At 36.2% G+C, this 25,686-nt stretch overlaps 1 protein-coding gene across 1 annotated transcript in view; it reads left to right on the plus strand.

The window, feature by feature from the left end:
- LOC120523026 (radixin) overlaps positions 1-23,466 on the plus strand; it is a 102,277-nt gene extending 78,811 nt beyond the window's left edge. Inside the window, exons 11-14 of the mRNA XM_039743949.1 lie at positions 5,331-5,491; positions 15,025-15,117; positions 18,258-18,515; positions 20,820-23,466. Coding sequence (XP_039599883.1) covers positions 5,331-5,491; positions 15,025-15,117; positions 18,258-18,515; positions 20,820-20,984 — 677 coding nt within the window. The 3' untranslated portion in view covers positions 20,985-23,466. The remainder of the gene's footprint in view (positions 1-5,330; positions 5,492-15,024; positions 15,118-18,257; positions 18,516-20,819) is intronic.
- Positions 23,467-25,686: the final 2,220 nt, after the last annotated feature.

The following is a 25,686-nucleotide window of genomic DNA, read 5'->3' on the forward strand; positions in this document are numbered from 1 at the left end:
TTTTTGACTCTGAGCCAATCTGTTCCAACAAGAAACCCTGCTCGTAACATTAAGGTATAATAATAACTAAAAGACCAGTAAGACAAGCAAAAGTACTTTTGTAATATATTTTAAAGAATGGCAAACAAGTACCTAAAGAGTACAGTACCAAAAAGCATGTCAAATATCAAGTATATAACAAAAATGCCAACTTCTCTCGAAGATGTTTTTACCATATCATGTATTCAGAGCCAAATACCTGACATTAAACAAAGAATAGATTATCTCACACTCAAGTTTCAAATTTAAACAATAACTTCTATACCCCTAATGGGTGCTATGTCAGACTTTAGAAATGAAATATTTCAGATTCTCAGAAAATAAAATCTTTTTTTTACTGTAGCAGGGACATGCATAAAATTATTTGTTATGGGATATTAGTGTATGTTTAAAATGCATACTACGATTCAAAATCTTTTGTAAAATAAACAGACGGTGGTTTAAAACTTTTCTGTCCTGAAAACTACATTTTTCATAAAGGAGTTATAATAAATGACATCATAGACAAATAGTTGAGCTGTAGCCAAGAATATTAATTTATCCACTTTATCTGGCTTTAGAGTTGTCATCTGCCATATGATGAGATTACCATTTGTACTAAACACTCATTTCTGAGGAAGAACTAGTTTCTAGAATTCATAGCTACTATGGTTCTGGGCATTTAATTACCCAGTATGATCTTTGGGAAAGTTACATTGTTTACAGATAGTTACTGCAGGTTCTGCTGCACATAGAAGGGACTGTTAAACTCAAATAGGGATCTAATGTAAGACATTACCATGCGCTGAATTTTGCTTGCCTTTTTTCTGTATTCAACATACAGACACTGAAAAGCAGTATTTTAAAAGGCTGTGTGGCTGGATTTGCCATAATGATGAGGATCAACAATTTGAATCAGTCTTCTGAAGTCCTGTTTTTGATCTGTTTTGATCAAAACTGTCTTTGGCTAGATAAAAAGTTCTTTCATTTGTCACCTCTTTCAAATGTTTATGTGAACGATTCTTGGCGTAATTCCTTCAAAGGCTTTGGTGAGAAGTGATTGCTTAGGATTTGCCACCTTAGCCAAGCTGTGACTCTAGATGCAGCACAGGAAATATGTTGAATACATATATACTAAAGACTCTAAGCATGCTGTTAGGTGTGCTTTTGTTTCAGTTTGCTAGCAAGATTGGTTGTATTGCCATTAGTTGTGTGATTAGTATCTTAGCAAAGGGTTTAAATTACAAAGAATTGGTTCAAGTCATATTTCACAAGTCCGTACCATTTCTACATAATTGAAGTGAAACCATTTTTGAAAGTAGTTCATTTTTCCTCAGCCTTGCTGCACATTGTTTATGCTATAGCCAGCAAATTAGTCGAGTAAATTGTTTAATCAGTATTTGTTTCAAAGGTAGCACATTAAATGTTTAATTCTATTGGTTTATTAGTAATAGTGGTATACTGTTATTGAGTTATGCATCATTAAACAACATTGTTTGCTTAAACAATGATTATTGAAGCTATATGGTTTATCCCATTTTATTACTTCATTCCTCTATATGTACATGACTCATATAAGTGGTGTCATCAGCAAACTTGACCATTCTTACAAGATTCACAGGTATTTCTTCATTTTTTTTTTTTAATCGACTGCTTGAAAATTTATTTTACAAGTAATCCTCCAGCTTGTGTTTAATTTGAACCTAATCATTGGATTCCTAGGGCAGCAGACTGTCTATCTTTACAGTTCAATAATTCAGTATTCTTCGATTATTCTTGTATCCAGCAGGGGAGACACACTCCCTGGGAATATGTTCGTTTAGAATTTATTGCCTAACTAGAGCCATATATCTCTCCCCGATATCCACAGCAAATACATATTAAGACAAAGTATGGTTAAAAAAAAGAGGATATATTTATCATGGTTTTAAATTCATCTGTCATTCCTGTCTGTGAAGGAAGCTTTTGAACAGTACAGTTGTTTCACTCTTCTTCAGTGGTGTCTTTCACGATAGTGAGTTCATCTTTGGATGAGCTAGATGCATTTACTTAGGCAGAGGCCTGAGAGGATGTCCTTGGTTTGTTCATTTCAACATGCTTTTAGCCTCAGTAAGGCTGTGACTGTCTTTTATACCATCCGTATAGTCCTTGACTCCAAAAATAGAAGTTTGATGCTGTTTTTATGGATTTGGCGCTGATCATTTGTATATTTTGTTTGTCTCTTTTATTGTAACATAATCCTTTGATTGTTGAAGCTGCCTGGAAAGGTTCATCTGCTTGTTGTCTCAGTTAGGAGTTTTTATTCAATATCTTAGCTAAGGTTACATATTTACATATTAGTAATATACGTGTATTGAAAAACAGCCAGGCTCACAGAACTTAGTGATTTGTTGAACACTAGTAGTTTTTTGTTTTTTTTTTTATAACTCTGGCTACAATTCTACAATTCAGTACATGAATTCTGACAAATGACTTCTATTGTACAGTCAATACATTTTTAGAATGGCTGCCATGTGGTGCTGCTGTTATTGACAGCTGACACATAATGAACAAGCCTGTTAGCCACAGTGTTACATTCACCTGGTACCGGAGAATTCGGAGAAGAAATAAGAATCTTTTGAAGGTGCTGCTCAAAAAGTCAGTCTCAATAGGGACTGAAGAGCACACCCAGAAAGGGCAAAACGTTGTGCATGAGAAATATTCACACATTGTCTCTAACATCTCCGTGTTGTAACTGAACAGTTCTCTTCTAAATTGCTAATGCAAGATCTCAACATATCAAATGTTCAGGCCATTTAATTGTTTGGTCACCATGTGCCTACTATAACATCAATAATGTTTCAATTACTGATTTAGAAATAACGTGGTATCATTAGATGTTGGTTCTTTGCTTCCTGAATTGTGAAGTGTTTTGTTTTTTTTCTTCGTTAATACGCTACATGCACTTTTATTTAAACCTTTAGCTATACAGTTTAATGAGCTTTTGTGAATGATTTTTGATTGTTTGCCACTATGGATAGAGCTGTTTATATATCATCGCATGTTCCAACAATGGGCATTCTTAGAACTTAAGTGTATTTAAGTTTACATTTAGTTTACATTCGTTTGGTTTTTTAGCAATATTTAACACGCACTTCTGCAGGTTAGCTTTCATAATCTTTTATTTTTAATATATTGCATTTAAATGTTCATGTATTTAAAAAAAAAAAATGAAACAATTAATAAATGTGTTGGCTTAACTTCTGGGATATACTGTAGTTTGAAACTATACACTGCTTTCCTATTATTTTACTTATTCTAAAAACTGCTACATCACCAACAAGTGGAGATTTTTTTTTTCTACTAGATGCACTGAATATTTCTGTTTTAATGCCTTTATACAGTGGTGTGAAAAACTATTTGCCCCCTTCCTGATTTCTTATTCTTTTGCATGTTTGTCACACAAAATGTTTCTGATCATCAAACACATTTAACCATTAGTCAAATATAACACAAGTAAACACAAAATGCAGTTTTTAAATGATGGTTTTTATTTAGGGAGAAAAAATCCAAACCTACATGGCCCTGTGTGAAAAAGTAATTGCCCCTTGTTAAAAATAACCTAACTGTGGTGTATCACACCTGAGTTCAATTTCCGTAGCCACCCCCAGGCCTGATTACTGCCACACCTGTTTCAATCAAGAAATCACTTAAATAGGAGCTGCCTGACACAGAGAAGTAGACCAAAAGCACCTCAAAAGCTAGACATCATGCCAAGATCCAAAGAAATTCAGGAACAAATGAGAACAGAAGTAATTGAGATCTATCAGTCTGGTAAAGGTTATAAAGCCATTTCTAAAGCTTTGGGACTCCAGCGAACCACAGTGAGAGCCATTATCCACAAATGGCAAAAACATGGAACAGTGGTGAACCTTCCCAGGAGTGGCCGGCTGACCAAAATTACACCAAGAGTGCAGAGACGACTCATCCGAGAGGTCACAAAAGACCCCAGGACACTGTCTAAAGAACTGCAGGCCTCACTTGCCTCAATTAAGGTCAGTGTTCACGACTCCACCATAAGAAAGAGACTGGGCAAAAACGGCCTGCATGGCAGAATTCCAAGACGCAACCCACTGTTAAGCAAAAAGAACATTAGGGCTCGTCTCAATTTTGCTAAGAAACATCTCAATGATTGCCAAGACTTTTGAGAAAATACCTTGTGGACTGATGAGACAAAAGTTGAACTTTTTGGAAGGCAAATGTCCCGTTACATCTGGCGTAAAAGGAACACAGCATTTCAGAAAAAACATCATACCAACAGTAAAATATGGTGGTGGTAGTGTGATGGTCTGGGGTTGTTTTGCTGCTTCAGGACCTGGAAGGCTTGCTGTGATAGATGGAACCATGAATTCTACTGCCTACCAAAAAATCCTGAAGGAGAATGTCTGGCCATCTGTTTGTCAACTCAAGTAGAAGCGATCTTGGGTGCTGCAACAGGACAATGACCCAAAACACACCAGAAAATCCACCTCTGAATGGCTGAAGAAAAACAAAATGAAGACTTTGGAGTGGCCTAGTCAAAGTCCTGAACTGAATCCAATTGAGATGCTAGGGCATGACCTTAAAAAGGCGGTTCATGCTAGAAAACCCTCAAATAAAGCTGAATTACAACAAAGATGAGTGGGCCGAAATTCCTCCAGAGCGCTGTAAAAGACTCATTGCAAGATATCGCAAACGCTTGATTGCAGTTATTGCTGCTAAGGGTGGCCCAACCAGTTATTAGGTTCAGGGGGCAATTACTTTTTCACACAGGGCCATGTAGGTTTGGATTTTTTTTTCTCCCTAAATAATAAAAACCATCATTTAAAAACTGCATTTTGTGTTTACTTGTGTTATATTTGACTAATGGTTAAATGTGTTTGATGATCAGAAACATTTTGTGTGACAAACATGCAAAAGAATAAGAAATCAGGAAGGGGGCAAATAGTTTTTCACACCACTGTAGGTGTGATTTTATAAATAATAGTGTTAAGAATGCTTACATCCATAGTAACTAAAGGATGTCATTATTTCAAGCACGGGATATGCAGGACATTTTTATGTAACATGACTTTGAGATAGTAATGGCTCTACTACAAAGTGGTTTCTTAATTGAACCAACATATATAGAGATGCAAATATATCTGGAAAAACTTGTCATTCCTTAGTAGTTGTTTTTTTAAGACAGTCTGTAAACTTGTTTTATAGGAAGTTATCTATTATTTTTTTTTCTACTCTGTCTTGGTTTTATCTTCCTGAAATGGAGACATTTAATTTTGTTTATGATTACTCAGAACTAGAAGACCAGACACGCCGGGCTCTAGAGTTGGAACAGGAGAGAAAACGGGCCATAGAAGAAGCAGAGAGACTTGAAAGAGAACGACATTCTGCTGAAGAAGCCAAAGCTGAACTAGCAAAGCAAGCTGCTGATCAACTGAAAAATCAGGAACAGTTGGTAAGTTTTTTTTTTTTTTGTTTTTTTGGGGTTTTTTTTTCTCCATGGGGGGAATCACTTCAACAAAGGGCTGTTTCTAAAAAACACACACGGAGATGGTGAGATGCATAAAAGTGCTGCTGATTGTATTACTGCAAAGTGTCCTCCAAAGGAGACAACCGTTTGCTTGGACCATGACTAGCAAAGAATGGCTTTATTAAAGAACAGAAAAAAACGAAAATAAAATGTAACCTGTGTTACATATGAGGAATTACTGTTCACAAAATATGCATTGCAACCCTTGCTGAAGAAAAGTATGGAATTTAATGTATTGAAGACATGATAATGACATAACGTGTGCTGAATTTTATTGGGTGCTTTGTGGATGATCTTAAAGCGCAAACTCTGATTGGCACTGCAAAGGAAAACTACATCTCAGTCATTAGACTGTAGAACTGGTATGACTGGAAAAGATAATGTGCTTGAGTTCTTCATTCACATGGCATTCCTTCTAGTGCAGCTATAAACAGTCTTGTTAGATTAGCTGTGCTTAAACATGGCCAATATCATGGATTGCTAAACACAATAAAATTCATGTTTAATAATGGTGACAAGATATGCATATGATGACAAGAGAAAATATGTGCATTGAGCCAGACAGAGCCAGCATTATCTTGTGTATCAAGTAGAGCAGTTGTACTCCTAACGGGAGAGATCAGAGAACAAAATGTACATTCAATCAACTGTTGTGATCCAGACTTTATCCAGACAGAGTTTATATTACTTAGATTGTTCATCAAAGGACATTTTGCATAACTCTCTTACAGTTGTTTGTGTGAGGTAATCTTGACAAAAGAGTGTTACTCTTAATAAGTATATATAATTATAATAAGTAACTACAAATTTCAGGAATGGTTTATATTTACAGTGATCCCTCGCTATATCGCGCTTCGACTTTCGCAGCTTCACTATATCGCGGATTTTAAATGTAAGCATATCTAAATATATATCACAGATTTTTCGCTGGTTCGCAGATTTCTGCGGACAGTGGGTCTTTTAATTTATGGTACATGCTTCCTCAGTTGGTTTGCCCAGTTGATTTCATACAAGGGACACTATTGGCGGATGGCTGAGAAGCTACCCAATCACAGCACATATTACGTATTAGATAAAACTCCTCAATGATATACGATATGCTTACCGTGTGGTGCTTTGCATACTTGAAAACCCGAACAGCACGTATTGATTTTTGATTGTTTGCTTTTCTCACTCTCTCCGACATTCTCTGCTCCTGACGGAGAGGATGTGAGCAGAGAGGCTGTTCGCACACTGGCCTAGAGGATATGGACGCTCGTCTAAAAAATGCTGAAAGACTACCTTCACATTGCTCCCGTCCTTGCAGCTGCTTTGTTCGGCGGTGCTTCGCATAATTAAAAGTCCGAACAGCCCTATTGATTTTTGATTGTTTGCTTTTTTCTCTCTCTCTCGCTCTCTCTCTCTCTCTCTTACATTCTCCGCTCCTGATGCGCACTCCTTTGAAGAGGAAGATATGTTAGCATTCTTTTAATTGTGAGACGGAACTGTCATCTCTGTCTTGTCATGGAGCACAGTTTAAACTTTTGACTAAAGGGTGTTATTTCATGTCTAGAGGGCTCTAATAATGTTAAAAAATGTATTTAGAAGGTCGTAAACAGGAAAACTGCAAAAATATTTGATTTTATAAATGAAAGAATCCTACTTTGCGGAAATTCATTTATCGCGGTAGAGTCTAGAACGGATTAACTGCGATAAACAAGTGTTTACTGTATTTGAGATCTCACTTGCGATAGCTATATTAAACAGTTTAAAATCAAAATTGCATTATTTACCAAATGTCTTAATGTTGAAGGGTTTGATCAGGTTCACCTTAGAAGGTCCTTCACCTGAACAGTTTTATACTGAGCCTTGCATGTAGTGCTGTTTAAGCTCAAACAAGATGAAAAAGAGAATACATGATTGTCAAAATGATGCTGATATTTTATTGGTCAGTGATACCTTTTCCAATGGAGAAGTGTAAGAATCTATACTAATAAAAGGCAAAGCCCTCGCTCACTCACTGACTGACTCATCACTAATTCTCCAACTTCCCATGTAGGTAGAAGGCTGAAATTTGGCAGGCTAATTCCTTACAGCTTACTTACAAAAGTTGGGCAGGTTTCATTTCGAAATTCTACGCGTAATGGTCATAACTAGAAGCTATTTTTCTCCATTTACTGTAATGGAGTTGAGCTCAAAAGTCGGGGGGGAGGGGATGTGTCGTGTGACATCATTACGCCTCCCACGTAATCACACAGTACATAGAAAACCAGGAAGAGCTCCAAAAACCGCTGAAGAAAACATACATTATATAATTAAGAAGGCAGCGAAACAATTAGAAGCGAGCGAGTGACATATAAAACCATATTCAGCGGCTCACGTGAACTGACGCAGTGTGCAGACAAAAAGCAACAGTTCCAAAGAGTGCTGAACAAAAACCGAATTACACTGCTACGCTCAAATAGACAAACCACACGCCGTGGCGCAATAGTAGAGGCTTCGCCTCTAGCGCCGGCTTCCGGGTTCGATTCCGAGAGGGATGCACTGAGTATGTACGCGCGCTTCCCGATAAATTTTAGCCTCGCATCCCCTTGGTTTGAGACGTATGAAAAAATAGGTTAACACAGAAAGACAGATCACCAATTGAAGCTTTATAAATAATAGATACTTTATTCGCGGTCAATGATTGTTTTGGTAAAGCCATACTCGGTGTATTCATTAGATGAACGGTAAAAAAGTAAGAGCGAGGGGAGGGTAACTTATTGAGGCACGCAGGCAAAAACCACAATAGCACGCGGGCTCGATGTACTGTAGTGCGCGTCAACTCTATCTGAATTGCGCGATCACATTTGAAAAAATAGATCTTTTCAAGTTCTGTTTAGTCCATATTTGTCAAACTCAAGGCCTGCAGGCCACATCCGGCCCGGCGTGTAATTATATCCGGCCCGCGAGATCATTTTATATATTATTGTTCTTAATGGCCCGGGGATCTGAAGCGCTGGTAACACAGTAAACTACAGATCCCATAATGCAGCGCTTCAGCTGCCTTGCCGAACACTTACCGCGTTAATCAAGTCTAGCTTATGATGCTGCAAGTTATTGCGAAGCTAGCCCACACGATGCCGAAGAGAAAAGGTGATTCTGAACATAGAGCCTTTAAAAACCGATGAGAGGCTGAGTATATGTTTACTGACATTGCCGGTAAACCCGTGTGTCTCATTTGTGGAGCTAATGTGGCTGTAATTACAGAATTTAATCTAAGACGACACTATGAGACAAAACATCAAGATAGCCTGAAAGACCTGAATGCAGTGCACAAGATACAGAAAGCAGAAGAGTTAAAGAAGAATCTGACACTTCAGCAGACGTTTTTACCCGTGCAAAATCACAAAGTGATTTCAAGTGAAGCTACTTTTATGGGAGACACAAATGCACCAGTGCAACTTGCCCCACTTTCCCAGTTGCCAAGTAATGTTGAACCAAGTCGACACTATGGTGTTCCCAAATACGCATTTTGCTCATAAACTGAGCGCACTGAGTTCGCACACCGCTTTGGTGACTTTGAAGAACAAAAAAAGAATTTTGAGTTGTTTCGCAACCCATTTGCCGTCGATGTGGAAACTGCACCTGTGCAGATTCAGATGGAGGTGATTGAGCTGCAGTGTAATGGCACACTGAAGGCAAAGTACGATACTGCACGGCCCGCACAGTTTATTCACTCCATTCCTGCACAAATGCTCCAGCTCCGTCTACATGCGGCTCAAACCTTGTGCATGTTTGGTGGCACATATCTGTGTGAGAAGCTCTTCTCAGTGATGAAGACTAACAAAACAGCACACAGGAGTCGCCTCACTGATGAGCACCTGTAGTCCATCCTGAGAATCTCCACAACACAGAACCTCACACCAAACAGAAACGAACTTGTTGCCAAAAAAAGATGCCAGGCGTCCAGCTCTAAAATGACATATGAGCAAAGACAACTGAATGATTTGATTTGTTATTGCTGAAAAGAATACATTTTATTTATATTTCCAGGTTTTGTTATGCACCATGTTCATATTTGAATTTGTATAATTTTGACAGGATATATTTTTAGGAGCAGCAAACGACAAGCATTAATAAAGTGGGTCCCTAGAAAAAGAGTGAATAGGTGAGTGTAGTTGAAAAGAAATACAGAGAGAATCTGGACTGAGGTGCTGATGTATCCTCTGGATTTTCTCATTAAAAAAGGACATAAGGGAATTACAGAAAGCAGTCTAGTAAAGGTGAAATGGTAGAAAGTCTGGAGGTTGTGTAACATTAAGTAATGAAAACAGACTTAGTTAATTTCTTGTAATAAAGATAACACCAAGTGTAATAGTTAGATTGGTTTGTGTTATACAGTCCTTGTAATAAAGTAAATAATTTTTATGCATGTCTTTGTGGACAGAGAGTCTATTTTTTTATATAACCGTTCAAGTTGCCTGCCCTTTGCTTTCAGAAGCCGAAGTTCAGGCGTAAACCAGGGGGCAGAAAAAGAAACATGTGTTTTTTAGCCGAGCAAGAGAATTAATACCATTGAGACCAGTGTTATAATATGAGAGCAATTCTTCGGGAGTGGATAAATTATAAAAGTCCATTTGGGAATCAATTCTAGAAAACCGAGAATTCAAGCTAATAATCTTAATGTTACGAAAAGATATGAGACGGGGGAACTTAGTAATAGAAAAAGTAAGTTTTGCATTAAATGAAAGGAGAAAATGATCAGTTATAGTGAGTTCATCTGCTGTAAGATCGAGAAGGACAACACCAGAACAGCAGATCGGGTCCAAGATATGTCCTTTACAATGGGTGGGAACATCAGTGTGCTGCTGGTATCCAAAACTCTCCAGGCAAGATAAAATGTCTCTAGTGAGAGGGATATTGATATTGTCCAGATGTACAGGTCCTTCTCAAAAAATTAGCATATTGTGATAAAGTTCATTATTTTCTGTAATGTACTGATAAACATTATACTTTCATATATTTTAGATTCATTACACACAACTGAAGTAGTTCAAGCCTTTTATTGTTTTAATATTGATTGATTTTGGCATACAGTTAGGAGACCCGAGTTCGCTTCCCAGGCCCTCCCTGCGTGGAGTTTGCATGTTCTCTCCGGTTTCCTCCCATAGTCCAAAGACATGCAGGTTAGGTGCATTGGTGAATTTAAATTGTCCCCTGTGTGTGTGTGTGAATTTAAATTGTCCCCTGTGTGTGTGTGTGTGTGTGTGCGTGCCTGCGCCCTACGTTGGGCTGGTGCCCTCCCCGGGTTTGTTTTCTGCCTTGCGCCCTGTGTTGGCTGGGTTTGGCTCCCCGTGACCCTGTAGTCAGGATATAGCGGGTTGGATAATGGATGGATGGATTATCAGCAAAGCTATTGATTAAAAATGTTGATCAAGTTAATAATTTGGATGTAGCTGTCTGGCACTTCCCAGTCTTGTGTGAAGGGAACCAAGAGAATTTAGTTTGACATTCGACATTCTTTGCTTCAGGATGCATAACTCTGAAGCTGAACAATAGTCATTGGGGGGTGATGTGAACATAATGTAAATTTATTTAGAACAGGCTTTTTCTAAAGTATTTTCATTTTTGTAAAGAGATCTTCTTTCGGCCATTCCCGTTAGGGGCTGCCACGGTGGATCATCATCTTCCATATCTTTCTGTTCTCTGCATCTTGTTCTGTTACACCCATCACCTGCATGTCCTCTCTCACAACAACCTTGGCTTAGGCCTTCCTCTTTTCCTCTTCCCTTGCAGCTCTTGGCATCCTTCACCCGATATACCCAGCATCTCTCCTCTGCACATGTCCAAACCAACACAATCTCGCCTCTCTGACTTTGTCTCCTAACCGTCCAACTTGACACTCTAATGTACTCATTTCTAATCTGTCCATCCTCGTCACCCCCAATGCAAATCTTAGCATCTTTAACTCTGCCACCTCCAGCTCTGTCTCCTGCTTTATGGTCAGTGCCACCGTCTCCAACCCATATAACATACTCTAGGTATTTTTGTAAAGAGATATTTTCAAAAAACATAGAAAGCTGTTCAAAATGTATGTAAAATCAGTGATAAAGTGTGGAATGTAGCATGTAAAGTAATTCACAGCCTTTTTATTGATGAACATAGCTAGTTTGAAACATTTTTATTAGTCTTACTAGTGAAACTAGTACAGTTATAAACTGGGAAAAAATATTGCCCAGCATTATTGACTTGGGGGGTGTCGCATAGGACAATAAACCAGAGATATTAAAGAACAGAAAATGGAGGTAAAATGTCTTCTGATGGAGGAAAGCAAAAAAAAAAATATTGTATACAGAAAAGTCCTTAGTTACATAGTACTTCTTACATGTCCCATTAAGCCCTGGCACTATAACTGAGGCACATTGACCGGGTAAAGAATTAAAAAAAAAAAAAAGTATCATCAATCACTTTTTCTGAGCATATTTTTAGGGTTACAACAACATGGGGATATGTAGTGTAGCAAATTAGAAAAAAGTCAAGGAGGGACAGAAATATGAATGACATGGCCACTGACAAAATAATAAAAACAGCAGTTGTTTTAGATTGTGGTGCATCTAGTGTTAAGATCATGGACATAATAAATTCTAATAATTATCAAAATACTTTACCCTGTTGGCTGTTTTTCTCTCCCAGGAGGTTGTTACTTGACTGTTAATGGGCATTTTACCATGATGGTGACCTCACATTTTCATCAAAATAAACATGTTTTAAGGATTACAAAATCATTATTTGTAATAGCCATCTGTGTCTGAGATTGAATCCTATAGCAAACTTGTGATCTAGATTCAAGAGGGAGATCTGTAAGCACACAACTAAGTGTGAACCTGAGTGTTCCAAGATCTCACTCTAAAGTAAAGCCTTGCTGTTCACACTTTAAGTAAAGAGACTTACTACCACCTCCTCTTAGTCTTTCAACAGCAATAAGTGCATTGCTTTATAATTTAAAGCCAGTAGTTAAACAAGTTGCTACATTTTATTGGGTCATTTCTGTGATGTATGAAAGGTGTCATGCACCTTTGCGCAAACTCTTAAATTTTGATTATTCATGTCCCCCACAATGACAGGCACAATGTTATGAAAAAATCTTAACTCCGATCCTGATTTGTCTATTTTTATATATTCTTATGAATGAAATGGTTCTTTGAGTGAAAGGTCCCACATTTGTTAGACACAATTTAATACAAGAATCTTAATTTATACTGAATATATTTTTGTAATAAAGTTATTGGCATTAGTATGCTGTGCATATGCTGCTGTTCCTACCTCTTATTGGAGCGATTTTTATTTTTATATGTTCAGCACATGCTTCTTGCAGAGTTCATCTTTGATCTAGGAATCTGACAGAATTTTTAAGCTAACTATAATCGAAAACTTTCACTAGTACTCAAATATTTGGCATGATGAAATATTAAGGACTTTTTCAAATTTTAGGCAAAGGTTAGTTGTGCAGTAGGGCTGTTAAATTAGTCAAAAAATAAAGTTCAGCTATTGAAATTAAAGTGTATTTTGCAATATATTCAAACTTAAGTTAACAATTCTGGGTGTCACATGTACTTTTTTATACATTATTATCATGGTAATGGTCACATCTATCACAGCAAGAGTAAACACCAACAGCAAAACAAAATCCTAGTAGCACTTGGGCAATTGTATAAGGGCCATCAAAATCCAGAGCATGTGTACCCTATAAAATGGAAGCATCAGCATCACTCTTTTTAGTCTAGTACTGATAACTGAGTGCGCAAGTCCTTGGCAGGACAGAGAACCATTAAAGCAGCGCCAAAAGGAAACTTGACTCCTTGGGAGCAATGCCAGCTGGTGCTGTAGTTTGCTATGTGGTTATTAATGTTTTTACTTTTTGTTACTCTGAGTGCATCTACAAAGCATGAAGCGCTTATGAAAATGTTTGGGTCCTGTTTGTAGCACGTCTCTTGCTGCTGCATGGACAGCTGTAGGAAAAAGGAAAGCATAGCATTTCCAAACCTTCTTAATGTATTTGTTTGGGCAAAGGCCAAGTGTAGCAAAGCTGAGAAAGAGAGAGTATAAGCATACTACTTGCTTAACAGGCACCCTCACACTTATGGTGAGCAGCCTGTGTATTGACGCCCTGATCCAATTCCTCCGCAGAGCCAAATGGATAATTTGGATTAACTCAGAGGAGGGATAGGTGGAGAAAGGCTGAGAGAAAGGAGAACGATGGCTTGCTGCTACACAATAGGCACCCTGACAAATAAGAGTCTGATTAACCATTTAGGCTGAAGACATTTTCTATTGAATGAAAGGGCTGCTTTGTAATAGTTCAACACTTCCACCATCACAGAAAGTGTAAGCAGTTGAGCATTACCTTGAGTAGATGTGCATAAATCCTTATGATAACAAGGTGAAGAATTAGAACTCAAAACACTGGATCCATGAGGCCATCAAAGTTAATATCTATCCATCCATCCATTATCCAACCCGCTATATCCTAACTACAGGGTCACGGGGGGTCTGCCGGAGCCAGTCCCAGCCAACACAGGGCGCAAGGCAGGAAACAAACCCCGGGCAGGGCGCCAGCCCATCACAGGACATACACACCAAGCACACACTAGGGACAATTTAGAATCACCAATGCACCTAACTGGCATGTCTTTGGACTGTGGGAGGAAACCGGAGGAAACTCAAAGATAATATTTTATTTTAAATCACTTTAGTATGTAACTCAAAAAACAAGAGGAGTTAACCATTCTTGAAAAGCACAGACTTAAATAAGTTACTGTACAGTGTATTATTTATTCGAATATAGTGTTATTAATGTTTTTTTTTAATTATATTTGCTTTTGGATCATAGATATTTTCAACATGTAAAGTCTAGTAACTCATGAGTAAATAAAAAACATGCTATAGATTACAAAGTTTCAAAAGTAATATTCTGATTCACCAGTTTTATTGGCCATGACTATGTAGACATACAGAGAGTTACTGTGCCTGTTATTGTTATATTTAGTGTGTTGTTAATTTAATTAACGTTAAGATAGAAAACCTTTATGATTTGATGAAATAATGTAATGTCTATACCTCTGTTCCATATAAGGAGAAAATATCCTATTTTTTTTTACTATGGGTTTCTGTTCTTTACTAAATTTGTAATTTTAAGTTTTTACTTTGTACTCCTACAACATATGTTTGTATTTTTGTTGGTCTGTAAATAAGCAAAATAATAAAACATGCTTTTACTGAATTGTTACAACATACAAAATGTAAAATATACATGCCAAGCATTTTGTGTAAATTTTCCAAATACAGTATTCTTAAAAGTTACTATCTTCAGTATATTTTTGATTTATAGTATTTTTACGTTCACTTAGCTTAAGAATGTCAAATAACAGCATGTATATAGCTGGATGCTTTAGTGAAAGTATTCACTCTTTAATTTTTAAACTTGATGCTACTTTTAGGCTGCTGAACTTGGAGAATTCACTGCCAAAATTGCTTTACTAGAAGATGCCAAGAGAAAAAAGGAAGAAGAGGCCGCAGAGTGGCAGCTTAAGGTACTACTAATACTGTATTTTAAATGTTTTGGATGGGATAGATCTGCAAAGTAGTATGGTAGTTAATTCTTGACACAGTAACTGTCCTACAATTAGTGTGTTTTCTCAGTGTACCTTGAAGTTGACCGGTTACCTCATACCTAAAGCTGTTTTGATAGACTTCCCTATCCATCAACACTGTTAATGAAAAACCAGGATTAGAAAATGGACGGATGGACAACCCAGTGTATTTGTGTGTCCCACACTTTAAGTTAAAAATTTGTTAATGTCAATCAGAAAACTAGTAAAGCAGACTTATTACATGGAACAGTTAAAGTTACAAATATTTTTTGTAAAATGGGTATAATACATGATTGATGAGTTGGTGGCGTGGTAGTAGGGGCTGAATTAAATTAACATTTGTTTTCTTCACAGATAGAAAATAATAACAGCAGCTTTCAAAGTCTCAGCTGTATAGTTTTATAATTATGAACATTAAGTACTTCTCCACTAGCTTTAGAAATCTACATTGACCCCATGGAGAGGAAGGAGAATGTTTCAAGTGGCCAATGAATTTTCAAAGATCACAATTGGAGAATTTCAGGAATTAGCTGGGTTTTGGGGGCCAGAAAGTCTCCACGTCTACAATTATACACCACCTACAGTATCCACAAGTTGTTTGGAAAGGTCAGAAAAATGTCTCATCTACCAACAAGTGAAAAAAATCAAGTGCCTTCAGTTTGCCAAATGTTAACATATTAAGTATTGTAGATGAATCAGAGCTGCACAAAATATTGAAAGACTGGGTGCCAATACGTGTGGCATACATGTCTTTGTTTTATGAACCTTTATTTTAAAGGTTTGGTTTTTTGTTAATATTTGAGTGAAGGATCAGAGGCTAAAGACAATATTTTCACAGCCCATTTTGCTTTTATTTACCAAGGGTAACAATGTTTAGTGGAGGGCACTGCACACTAATAATAGCTTTACAAATAAAGTTACTTGGAATATCTGCATATTCAACTGTCAGTGAAAAAAGAGTTTTGTGTAAATTCTGAAACTTGAGGAAATTATTCCTAGGGTGTCCTCTCATCTGCTGGAGCAATATCTTGAAAGATTTTTGAAATTGCTGGCATTAATTCACTTTCAGGACCACAAAAGTGGAATCTTGTTTTTGCACACATTAGACGCATTTTATTCACATTCTTCCTGAAGAATTCTTTGATTTAAAAAAAAAAAAAGTATTGTGCCATTCAAAGGAGTGTCTTTTAATAGTGAGTATATTCTGGATAAAAGAATTTTGATGGTTATCAAGGTACAGACACTCCATTTAAAAAATATTTTATAATGCAAACACAAAATATTTTTTCAAATTTAATGGCTTCTCTTCAAGAAGGAGAAAACGGTTACACAGATTTTGTTATATGTTAGTCTTTGACTACTTTAAAGAAGGAATTGCTGCTGAAAATGGAGCTTTGCAGCCATATGTGAATAATAAATTAAAAATTAGTAATGTCAAGCAGTAATAACCATTATAAACACTAATTTTTTTGGCTATGTTTTTAAATCAATGTAATTTTATCTTACTAAAAATGGTATCAGTTTCAAACAAAAACACTGGCTTGTGCAGATCACTAAACTATACCCATCTTTCACAAGCTTTATAGTACCCCAAGGTGTCTTAACACTATGTCATGTCAAGATCCATAATATCCAAATTTACAACAACAGTGGACAATGTAATCCCTCTGTCTTCTCCTTGTCCATGTGAGCTTGTGTGTGTAATGTTGATGGTTGACCATATCGAGCTTTGTTGGTTACACTTATTGTTCTCGCTTTAAACTTTTCTACCCATTCAAAAACTTTTAGTCGAGTCGTGCTGTTTCCATTTTTGTACTGAGCCAACATTCTTTGGTGAATTTCAGCAGGCTTCACTCCTTCTACCAAGAGACATCTCACTACAGTGTATTGTTGAACAATGATGGAATCCTACAGCAGAGCAACCATGTTCATTTGACCTTGGCTTCAAATAGACCAATGGCATAGAACTGCACTGTGCATGTTGGGAACATCCATAAGTCATCACAATTTGTATTGTGTCCATTTCTGTCCATTGCGGTTACTGCGTAATTTTCAAATCACCTTTACTTTGATTTACCTTCATACGTTTCAGTTTAATTAATTTCATTAATGCAGGTGATTATACATTTGTGAGCATTAATTCATTTATTCATTCATCAATACCCTAAAAAATTACATACTTGATGTAATCACCAGAGAGTTCATAATATATGAATATATAAATAAGTCATTTAACCTGTTTAAATTTAAACATGTTAATGTGAAAACATCATACAGTTAAACTTTCTTGTCTTTTAAGAGTTTTTCTAGGAAAGTCTAATACTTAAAACATATCAGCAGTATGGTTACAATATGTAGCGGTCATCGTTGCTGCCCATATATCAATATAGTTATTGATCTAAGAAATCCATTTTATCAGGCCTTGTCTTTCAGGGTAGCATTATATCATAAGGTGAGCTGAGATATTGTTACGCTCAACAATAATTAATAAAGATGAACCCAAATAAAGCACTTCTGTTTGCATACATCTGTTGTTGCGCATCTCAAACCATATTCAGACTGTTTTTTCAATACCAAAAGTGACCTTTTGTGATGAAGTAATTTTTATTTAACAATAATCTGTATTTCTGCAATATTTTTTGTTTTATTGAGCTCTGCAGTCCCTGGTTAAATATGTATGAAACATTTTAGTTGTTTTGTTTCCAGTATGATGATTTTATTTTAAGCTTTCTTGATACGCAAGTTTCTGTTTTTACATTTTTAGTCGTTTATCTGTTTTATATCCAGTTTTTAAGCTTTTATAATTTTATCCTTTTAATAAATCAACAACCTTTATTTTTGCACTTGTTTAATATGGTCAAAATGATTCATGATGTTATGAAACTTTAGGTATATTTGTCATGCTAACAAAGGGATGTGAATGAATATAACTCAATATGCCGTGCGTTTTCAAACATTTAAGACCAAACACTGGTAAAGGGTGCATAATTATGTAAGAAGAAATTCTGCTTTATTTTCTGTTTACTGTTAATTTCAATTTAGTTATTACATTTTTAATCTAATGCCATATTTTCATGCAGGCAATAAATGCACAAGACGACTTGGAGAAAACTAAGGAGGAACTGAAGATTGTTATGACTGCACCCCCACCCCCACCACCACCTCCACCTCCTCCAGCAGCTGTGGTTTCACCAGTTGAAAATGACAATGATGAACAAGATGAGAATAGTGCTGAAGCTAGCGCTGAACTCTCCAATGAAGGTGTTGCCAACCACCGTAGTGAAGAGGAACGTCTTACTGAAACACAGAAAAACGAGCGTGTTAAGAAACAGCTGCAGGTTTGACTTTTTTCCATTTTTAGCCTTTTTAATAGGACTTTAAAAACTTACTTGAGGATAGCTGTCATTTTTAAATCTTCTCTCTGTGTCCACTTTTTATTATGAGAAAATTAACTGACCAGTTAGGTTAATTTTACAATTTTGCATAGCTGCTTGACGTATCATGGAAAAGCATTGTATATTACAGACTTGAATAGAGCTAGAAAAGGTAGAAACTTTTTTATGGACAACGTGCAACCTGAGTCATTTTTTTCCTTGTACTTAAATCTTATGGAAGGTGTTACCTTCAGTGACAGAATAACTTTTAGTTGATTATTCCAGATAACCCCATGTGCAGGCGTTACTATGTACTTTGAATGCTCGAATAATTTTTTATTTTTATCTTTTTAATTTTATTATACTTTATTAATCCCGAAGGAAATGAATTGGTTTTTCACATACCCCTTGGGGTCAGAGCGCTGGGTCAACCATTGTACAGCGCCCCTGGAGCAATTGAAGATTAAGGGCCTTGCTTAAAGGCCCAGCAGAGTAGGATCTCTTTTGGCAGTGACAGGGATTCGAACCGGCAACCTTCAGGATACCAACGCAGATCCTTAGCCTCAGAGCCACCACTTTTCTATTTGTTTAAATTGAGCTTTTCAAAATAAAATGAATTAGAATTTAAAGTTAAGCTGATCATATTTTGGAATAGTGCTTTGTGTAGAAGCATATCTTCTATTAAGGAATAAACAGCCATCATGGAAATATTTAAAACATGTTGCATTTAGTTGTAAGTGACTTGCACAGTCTAGGTGGTCAGATCTGGGGGAAACTTGCTTAAATGAAACCTGGCTAAAAACCCAAATTTCACGAGTTGTCACTCCACTTTGTTTTCACACCTGTGGCAGAATTCTAACATGTAACTTGAAGTTATTTTATTGTCATGTGTACATAGTAAACATACTTTAGTACAATGAGATTACTACTTACACAGGCTAGTAACAATAATACAATACCAGCAACAGATAAAAAAAAAACTAGAATGAGTACAGCTTCCTACACTAAATTTAATATATAAATGTACTTTGTACATAGTGCAAGAATCCATCATGCTTTTGTAATTGTAAATGATTGTTTAGTAAACTTACTACCTCAGAACAAAAACTGTCCCCGAATTTAACGGCTTGATTGCTAAAGGGTAATGTGTGTTATTTATGACCTGAACAAATGGCAGCTGTATTCTGGTAACACTTTGTGCCGGCTTTACTACCCTCCGTAGTGTTTTGTGGTCCTGAGCTAAGCTGCTGGTAACTTACATTATTATGCATCCACCGAGAATGTGTTCCACAAAGAATTAAAGATGTTTGTGTTCCTTCTTGATTGTAGCTAAGATGTGTTGTGGTCACTTCAGGTCATCAGGGATGTTAACCCAAGCAATGTAAAGGTGATGACACTCTCCACACATCCCTGCTAATGAAGATGGAGGTGTTGTGTTCGCCTTGCTTCCTAAAGTCTATAACCAGTTCATTGGTTTTGCTGACATTAAGAAAGATAATGTTGACTTGGAATCCATTGTGCCAAAAAGTCACCTGATTTATGTGTATGATGGTGGTTGTCATCATGATATATGATGGATGAAGTTGAAGAAGGAAGTATATCATTGGCCTCGGCACTCAACCTTTGAACAGCGTCCTCCGTGGAAGACCTCCTTTATCAGTGTTAAGGATGTACAGGAGAGTCTTCAGTTGTGGCAATTCTATATAAACTTAACAAAGCATAAAAAAACCCAAAACACTGAACTAAACTTCAATTAATTTTCTTCTACTCATTTTTTTTTGTGTTGCAAATTTAAGCTTGACTAGTTTTGACATCGGTGAATACGTAGCAACTATCAGTAAAGGTGAAGCTAGTAATACACACCATACATTATATGTTCCAATATAATTAAAGCATTGTCCTTCTTGCACTACAAATTCATTTTTCCTTAGTAACTTGGTGTAGCTACAAGAGAATATCTTAAACGATAGCCATTACATGTGGTGGATCTCCGATGCATCCAGTTAGGTTGCACTCCTGTGATATTTTTTTTTTCTCCTCTGTTTTACTGAACTTCGAATCTGTGCAAAGCACACTGAGAGTGTCTGTAATTCAATAGCCTTCATTGTGAAATGTAGCACACAAAACGAAGGCTCAAAACCTGTCAGTCAGTTATGGGAGTTGCATAGCAAAATATATTTACTTTTGCTAACATTAACACTTATTTGTAGCGTGTGTGTTTTTTCTCTTTTTGTTCACTAATTTATTTTTTTTCTTTATTTCTAATAGGCACTCAGCTCAGAACTTGCCCAGGCCCGTGATCATACTAAGAAAACACAAAACGATGTCCTCCATGCAGAAAATGTAAAAGCAGGCCGCGATAAATACAAAACACTGAGACAGATTCGACAAGGGAACACAAAGCAAAGGATTGATGAGTTTGAGTCGATGTGAAAAAAGAGGAAGCATGAACAAAGCTTGGGGTCCGTTTTACATTTTGCTTTTTGTGTACTGCTGAATACTGCCAGTAGTGAGGCGGGCAGGGTTTGCCGAACTATCCCAACTACTTCCTTGCCTTGCCAAAATATTGACCATGTTTTATTCAGTTTACTTGGCTACAGAATTTGTTTGTATACATACATTTATATTCCTAATTGTAAGAAGGGCCAATTACAATAGAAAAGTGGTATTGCCTTATGCTTTAAGTGGGTTCAAGTTTGTATGTTAGTAAAAATATGTAAGGAGCCTTTTTTTTTAACTAATGATTGGAGCAGAAAATATGTTCTGACTGAATGTGTTCAGTTTACTTTTGTTTAATGTTTATTTTTTAAAGCAAATATCTAAGTCAATATAAGTTACACATTTCAGTGAGGCAGGTACAGTGTTTAATGTCCAGTCATTGTAGATGGTTTTCTTTGCCTACTTGCTCACAAAGGCTTTGGAATGCAGTTAGCTTTTTTGTAGATTTTCAAATTATCAAGTGGAATGTCAACTGAGGCACCTACATTAAAAATCGACTCATCAGACTGTATGTACTGCCTGCTGTAGACGCACAGAAAAGCTAAATGCAAGTGTTTATTGAGGGGCATAGTCTGGACTTAATATTTCTTTTTCTATAAAAATTAAGTGAATTTCCATACCTTTCTGGCAGGAGAGCATGTGAAAACATCAGTCCCAAGGAAGGGACAGTTCACTACCTCAAAATAGAAGACATGATGACTGGCCAGTGAAACACTTGTTGTTAATCCATCACTAACGTTTTTTCATTTGTACCTGTTTGTGTTTATTTTTTTAACATCATTTCATGATCATCTCATTTGAAACTGTGCATTTTGGCAGAAGCCCATATTTTTCATAATGCAGAAGTTGTCACTTAACTTTAAAAAGGGTAGTCATAGACATTTAGAAAAAATAAATAGAAGCACACACTCAAATAAATAGAAGCACACACTCTAACATATATCAAAGTGTTATAAGCTAGTGAGACTGAAATATTTTTGATTTAAAAATGTGTCTGAACGTTTTGTTTTTTTTTTTTTTTTTTTTTGTTTAAAACAGCAAAATGTTTGCTTAGAAATGTATTTATATATCTTTATAAAACTGTATAAAGGCCTATATTATATCTAAACATATATTCATTGTTCTACATTTTCTTCATTAGATTTAGAAGAGGGATTTTATATTTTATAATTAACCTCTGCATTTTTGGAGAGGGATCTGTGCTTACTCATTTGCAGCAATACCAAAACAATTTGGATGGTGGCATTTTACATTTGGATTGACAATTTGTAAAGAGAAGAATACCTTGCATTACATCATTAACAACTGCAAAGAAATGATTTTGCACGATTTTATGCTAGCGGTCTACTACATCTCAAAGATGAATCCTGAAGGTCTCTACTTTCATTTAATCGTAAGACCTAAATATTTTTTTAGCACACCATTTCAGTCTGCCCATGTATCTTTTCAACCCAATTAACTTTGAGCTTTGAATTTGTCTTTGTAATTAATAGTTTTAAGTAATTTGTGTATTTGTATGTATATTTGTTTTCTTTGCAAGTAGGTTTTATCTAGAGCAGGCAATTGTTTTGTGTAGAATTGTTTATCATAAAGTCTGCGATTAAAAAAGAGAGGTAGGGATAAGGGGGTGACTTCCTTTCAGCGTTACAAGAATCGAGGTACAGAGACCCCTTTAACCAAAGCAGTTTCCTCTCTCTTGACAGCCAGTTCAGCTTCGCTATTATTAAGCGCGTAGACCTCTGCATTAATGACATTGAAATTGATAATAATATCCATATCTTAAATTAACTTTTATTTACAGTTGGATCAAAATAAGTTTTTTTTTTTTCTTCATTTTTGGCGTAATATGTTTAAGAACAGACATGTAATTTTGTTTTTCTTTATTCATGATACATATGTTTGGGTGTGTTGTATGCATTTTAAATAAGGCAATTGCCCGGCTTTAAAGCAGTTATTTTGTGAAGCAAAATGAAAATCTACAATTTGTGTATGTTAAAAATAACAAAAATATATAAAAGATCTCCCAGCGAAGCTATAAACACCATTGTTGGTACAAAAATGTGAATAGAAGGTATGAATTTCCAGATTAGTTAAGTTTGCTATTTATATTCCATAGAGTGAATTAACTAACAGATTTAGTCTTTTATATTAACTGTGTTAGCACTTACCTGTAAAAGAGTATAATTTCTTTTGTAAAAAAAAAAAAGATAATAATAATATGCTCTTTATGGGGAAATAAAGTAATAATAGACATCAGGCAGAATGGAGTATTTAAATTGACTTCCACCTTAACAGTGGTCCTTGTCTTCTCTCCCACATCCCAACAAATGTTATTTAACCCTTCAAAATTTCAATTGTGCATTCAAGTACTTATTTCAAATAACATATAATATTAATAATAAATATGTCAACTTTACTTTTGTTGCATTGTTTCACTTTATTCCAGAAGTTAAATGTCTTGAAATTTTAATAGTTACCTGTACTCGTGTCATATGCAGTGTTTACTTGATTATTCACAACTGTTCTCATCCAGTGTCCAGAGTGTATATTATCAGATCTTCTGCCAAAAGTACCTTAAATGAATAAACATAATCCATACATATTTCTAATGCCCCATGTGCACACCTGGTGCAGTGAATATGCAGTAACTGTCACTTTGGCTTTTTGTTTCACATGTAAATCCAAGTCCTTCTCAACATCAACGCAATAACGTTTGGAGATGGCCACGTAGGATGTGCTTGTTTTAGGTTCTGCCATACCAGCTCATTATGGCGATTTATATCTGGCTTAAAAATGTGTGTATCTAGCATATGAAAGTAAAATGAAGAAAATAATGTGGTTACAGTTTTCATCAAACTTTTACTGTATTAACAAACCAACTATTTTTTAACTTCTTTTGCGTCACTCCCTATTTCCTCTCATCTTTAATCCTTTGGAGCTCCTCATCTGGATATTTCTACATATCAGTGCCCTACTCTGGGAGTGTTTAAAGGAGGGGGTACAACTGGGAGATACCTCAGTAGGACAGTCAGGGAAGTGCAACTCGTGAACAATTCATTGTTTTTGAATGAGACTCTTCCAGTGAATCATTCAGACTGATTTGAGAGCACAAACAAATGGATTTAGTGGTGCTCAAAAAAAATCCTAAAGTGTATGTATATTTTCTGCATGATGTCATCAGAGTTTATTTTGCTGGTGCTATTAGACGTTTAGAGCATATGTGCAAGAACCGGCAGAGTTGTGACTCTAGACTGGTTCAATTTAGGATTCTTTTTTGTTGAAAGTGTAACAATATTGGTAAAAGAACATTTAGTCACTAATGATTCTCTCAGTCATCATACAAGTACAACACAGCAACAGCAAATTTATGTTGGAATGTGTTTGTCTTGTTTTGTACAATTCATTATTACAATTAAATAAAACTAATGCTCATGTCCTTTGTAAATGTAACAAGTTAGTTGCAAACAACTAAACCTTATAAAATTGTTGTATTTTCTAGCTAATTTTTGCTTTCAACTTTCTTTTATCACACACTTTTTGTGTCAGTTTCTTTAGAGTTCAAAATAATTTACCTTAAAAATTATAATATTTTATTTATATAGCGCCTTTCATTTTATTTATATAGCGCCTTTCCTATGCTCAAGGCACTTACAGAATATAAGAGAGAATGGCAGGGTATACAGTAAATAGCATTGTGCAAACCAAATAAATAAAGAAATAAAGAAGATTACGACAGTGAATTCAGAGAAAAAAAAAAGCCTAACAGACATCATAATTGATGGTCTCGCACACACATACAGGTTATATTAGCATCTTGACAGAGAAGTAAACTGAGAGAAGGGGAATAAAGTCAAGTAGAGCTAAAAGCCTTCCTGAACAGATGAGTTTTGAGTTGATTTTTTAAAGCATTCATGGAGTCAGCTGACCTGATTAATTTCAGTAGGTCATTCCAGAGGCTGGGCGCTATACAGCTGAAGGCCCTGCTGTCACCCATGGAGTGAAGATTAGTGTGGGGCACAACAAGATTGCCACAATCAGAGGACCTTAGTGGGTGGGCAGACACATAGTGATGGAGAAGGTCACTGATGTAGTTTGGCGCGAGGTTATTTAAGGCTTTGTAGGTTATTAGTAGGATTTTATATTCGATTCTGTATGACACAGGGAGCCAGTGAAGACGGAGCAGGATGGGTGTTGTGTGTTCGCTGCTGCTGGTACGAGTAAGGACTCTTGCAGCCAAGTTTTGAATAAGCTGTGATATTAGAAGGGGCATCTGCCAGCAGCGAGTTACAGTAATCGATGCGGGATGTGATAAAAGCTTGGACAAGTTTCTCAGCATTAGAAAAGGAGAGGAAGGAGTGAACACGGGATATGTTATGGAGGTGAAAGTAAGAAAGTTTCTTAATGTGATTTATGTGTAATAAGAAAGGGAGGAATCAAAAATGACACCAAGATTCTTTGCCGTAGAGGCAGGTCTGATGAGATAACTGCCAAGATGGACTGGGAAGGAGCTCATTTTATTAAGTTGCACTTTAGTCCCAATTTGCAGTAGTTCAGTTTCGTTGCAATTTAATTTTAAAGAGTTCTGCTCCATCCAGGTATTCATTTCACTAAAAAGTCAAACTTTAAAATTCCTTCC

This window comes from Polypterus senegalus, chromosome 2, assembly GCF_016835505.1.
Source record: "Polypterus senegalus isolate Bchr_013 chromosome 2, ASM1683550v1, whole genome shotgun sequence".
Classification (NCBI taxonomy): Eukaryota; Metazoa; Chordata; class Cladistia; order Polypteriformes; family Polypteridae; genus Polypterus; species Polypterus senegalus.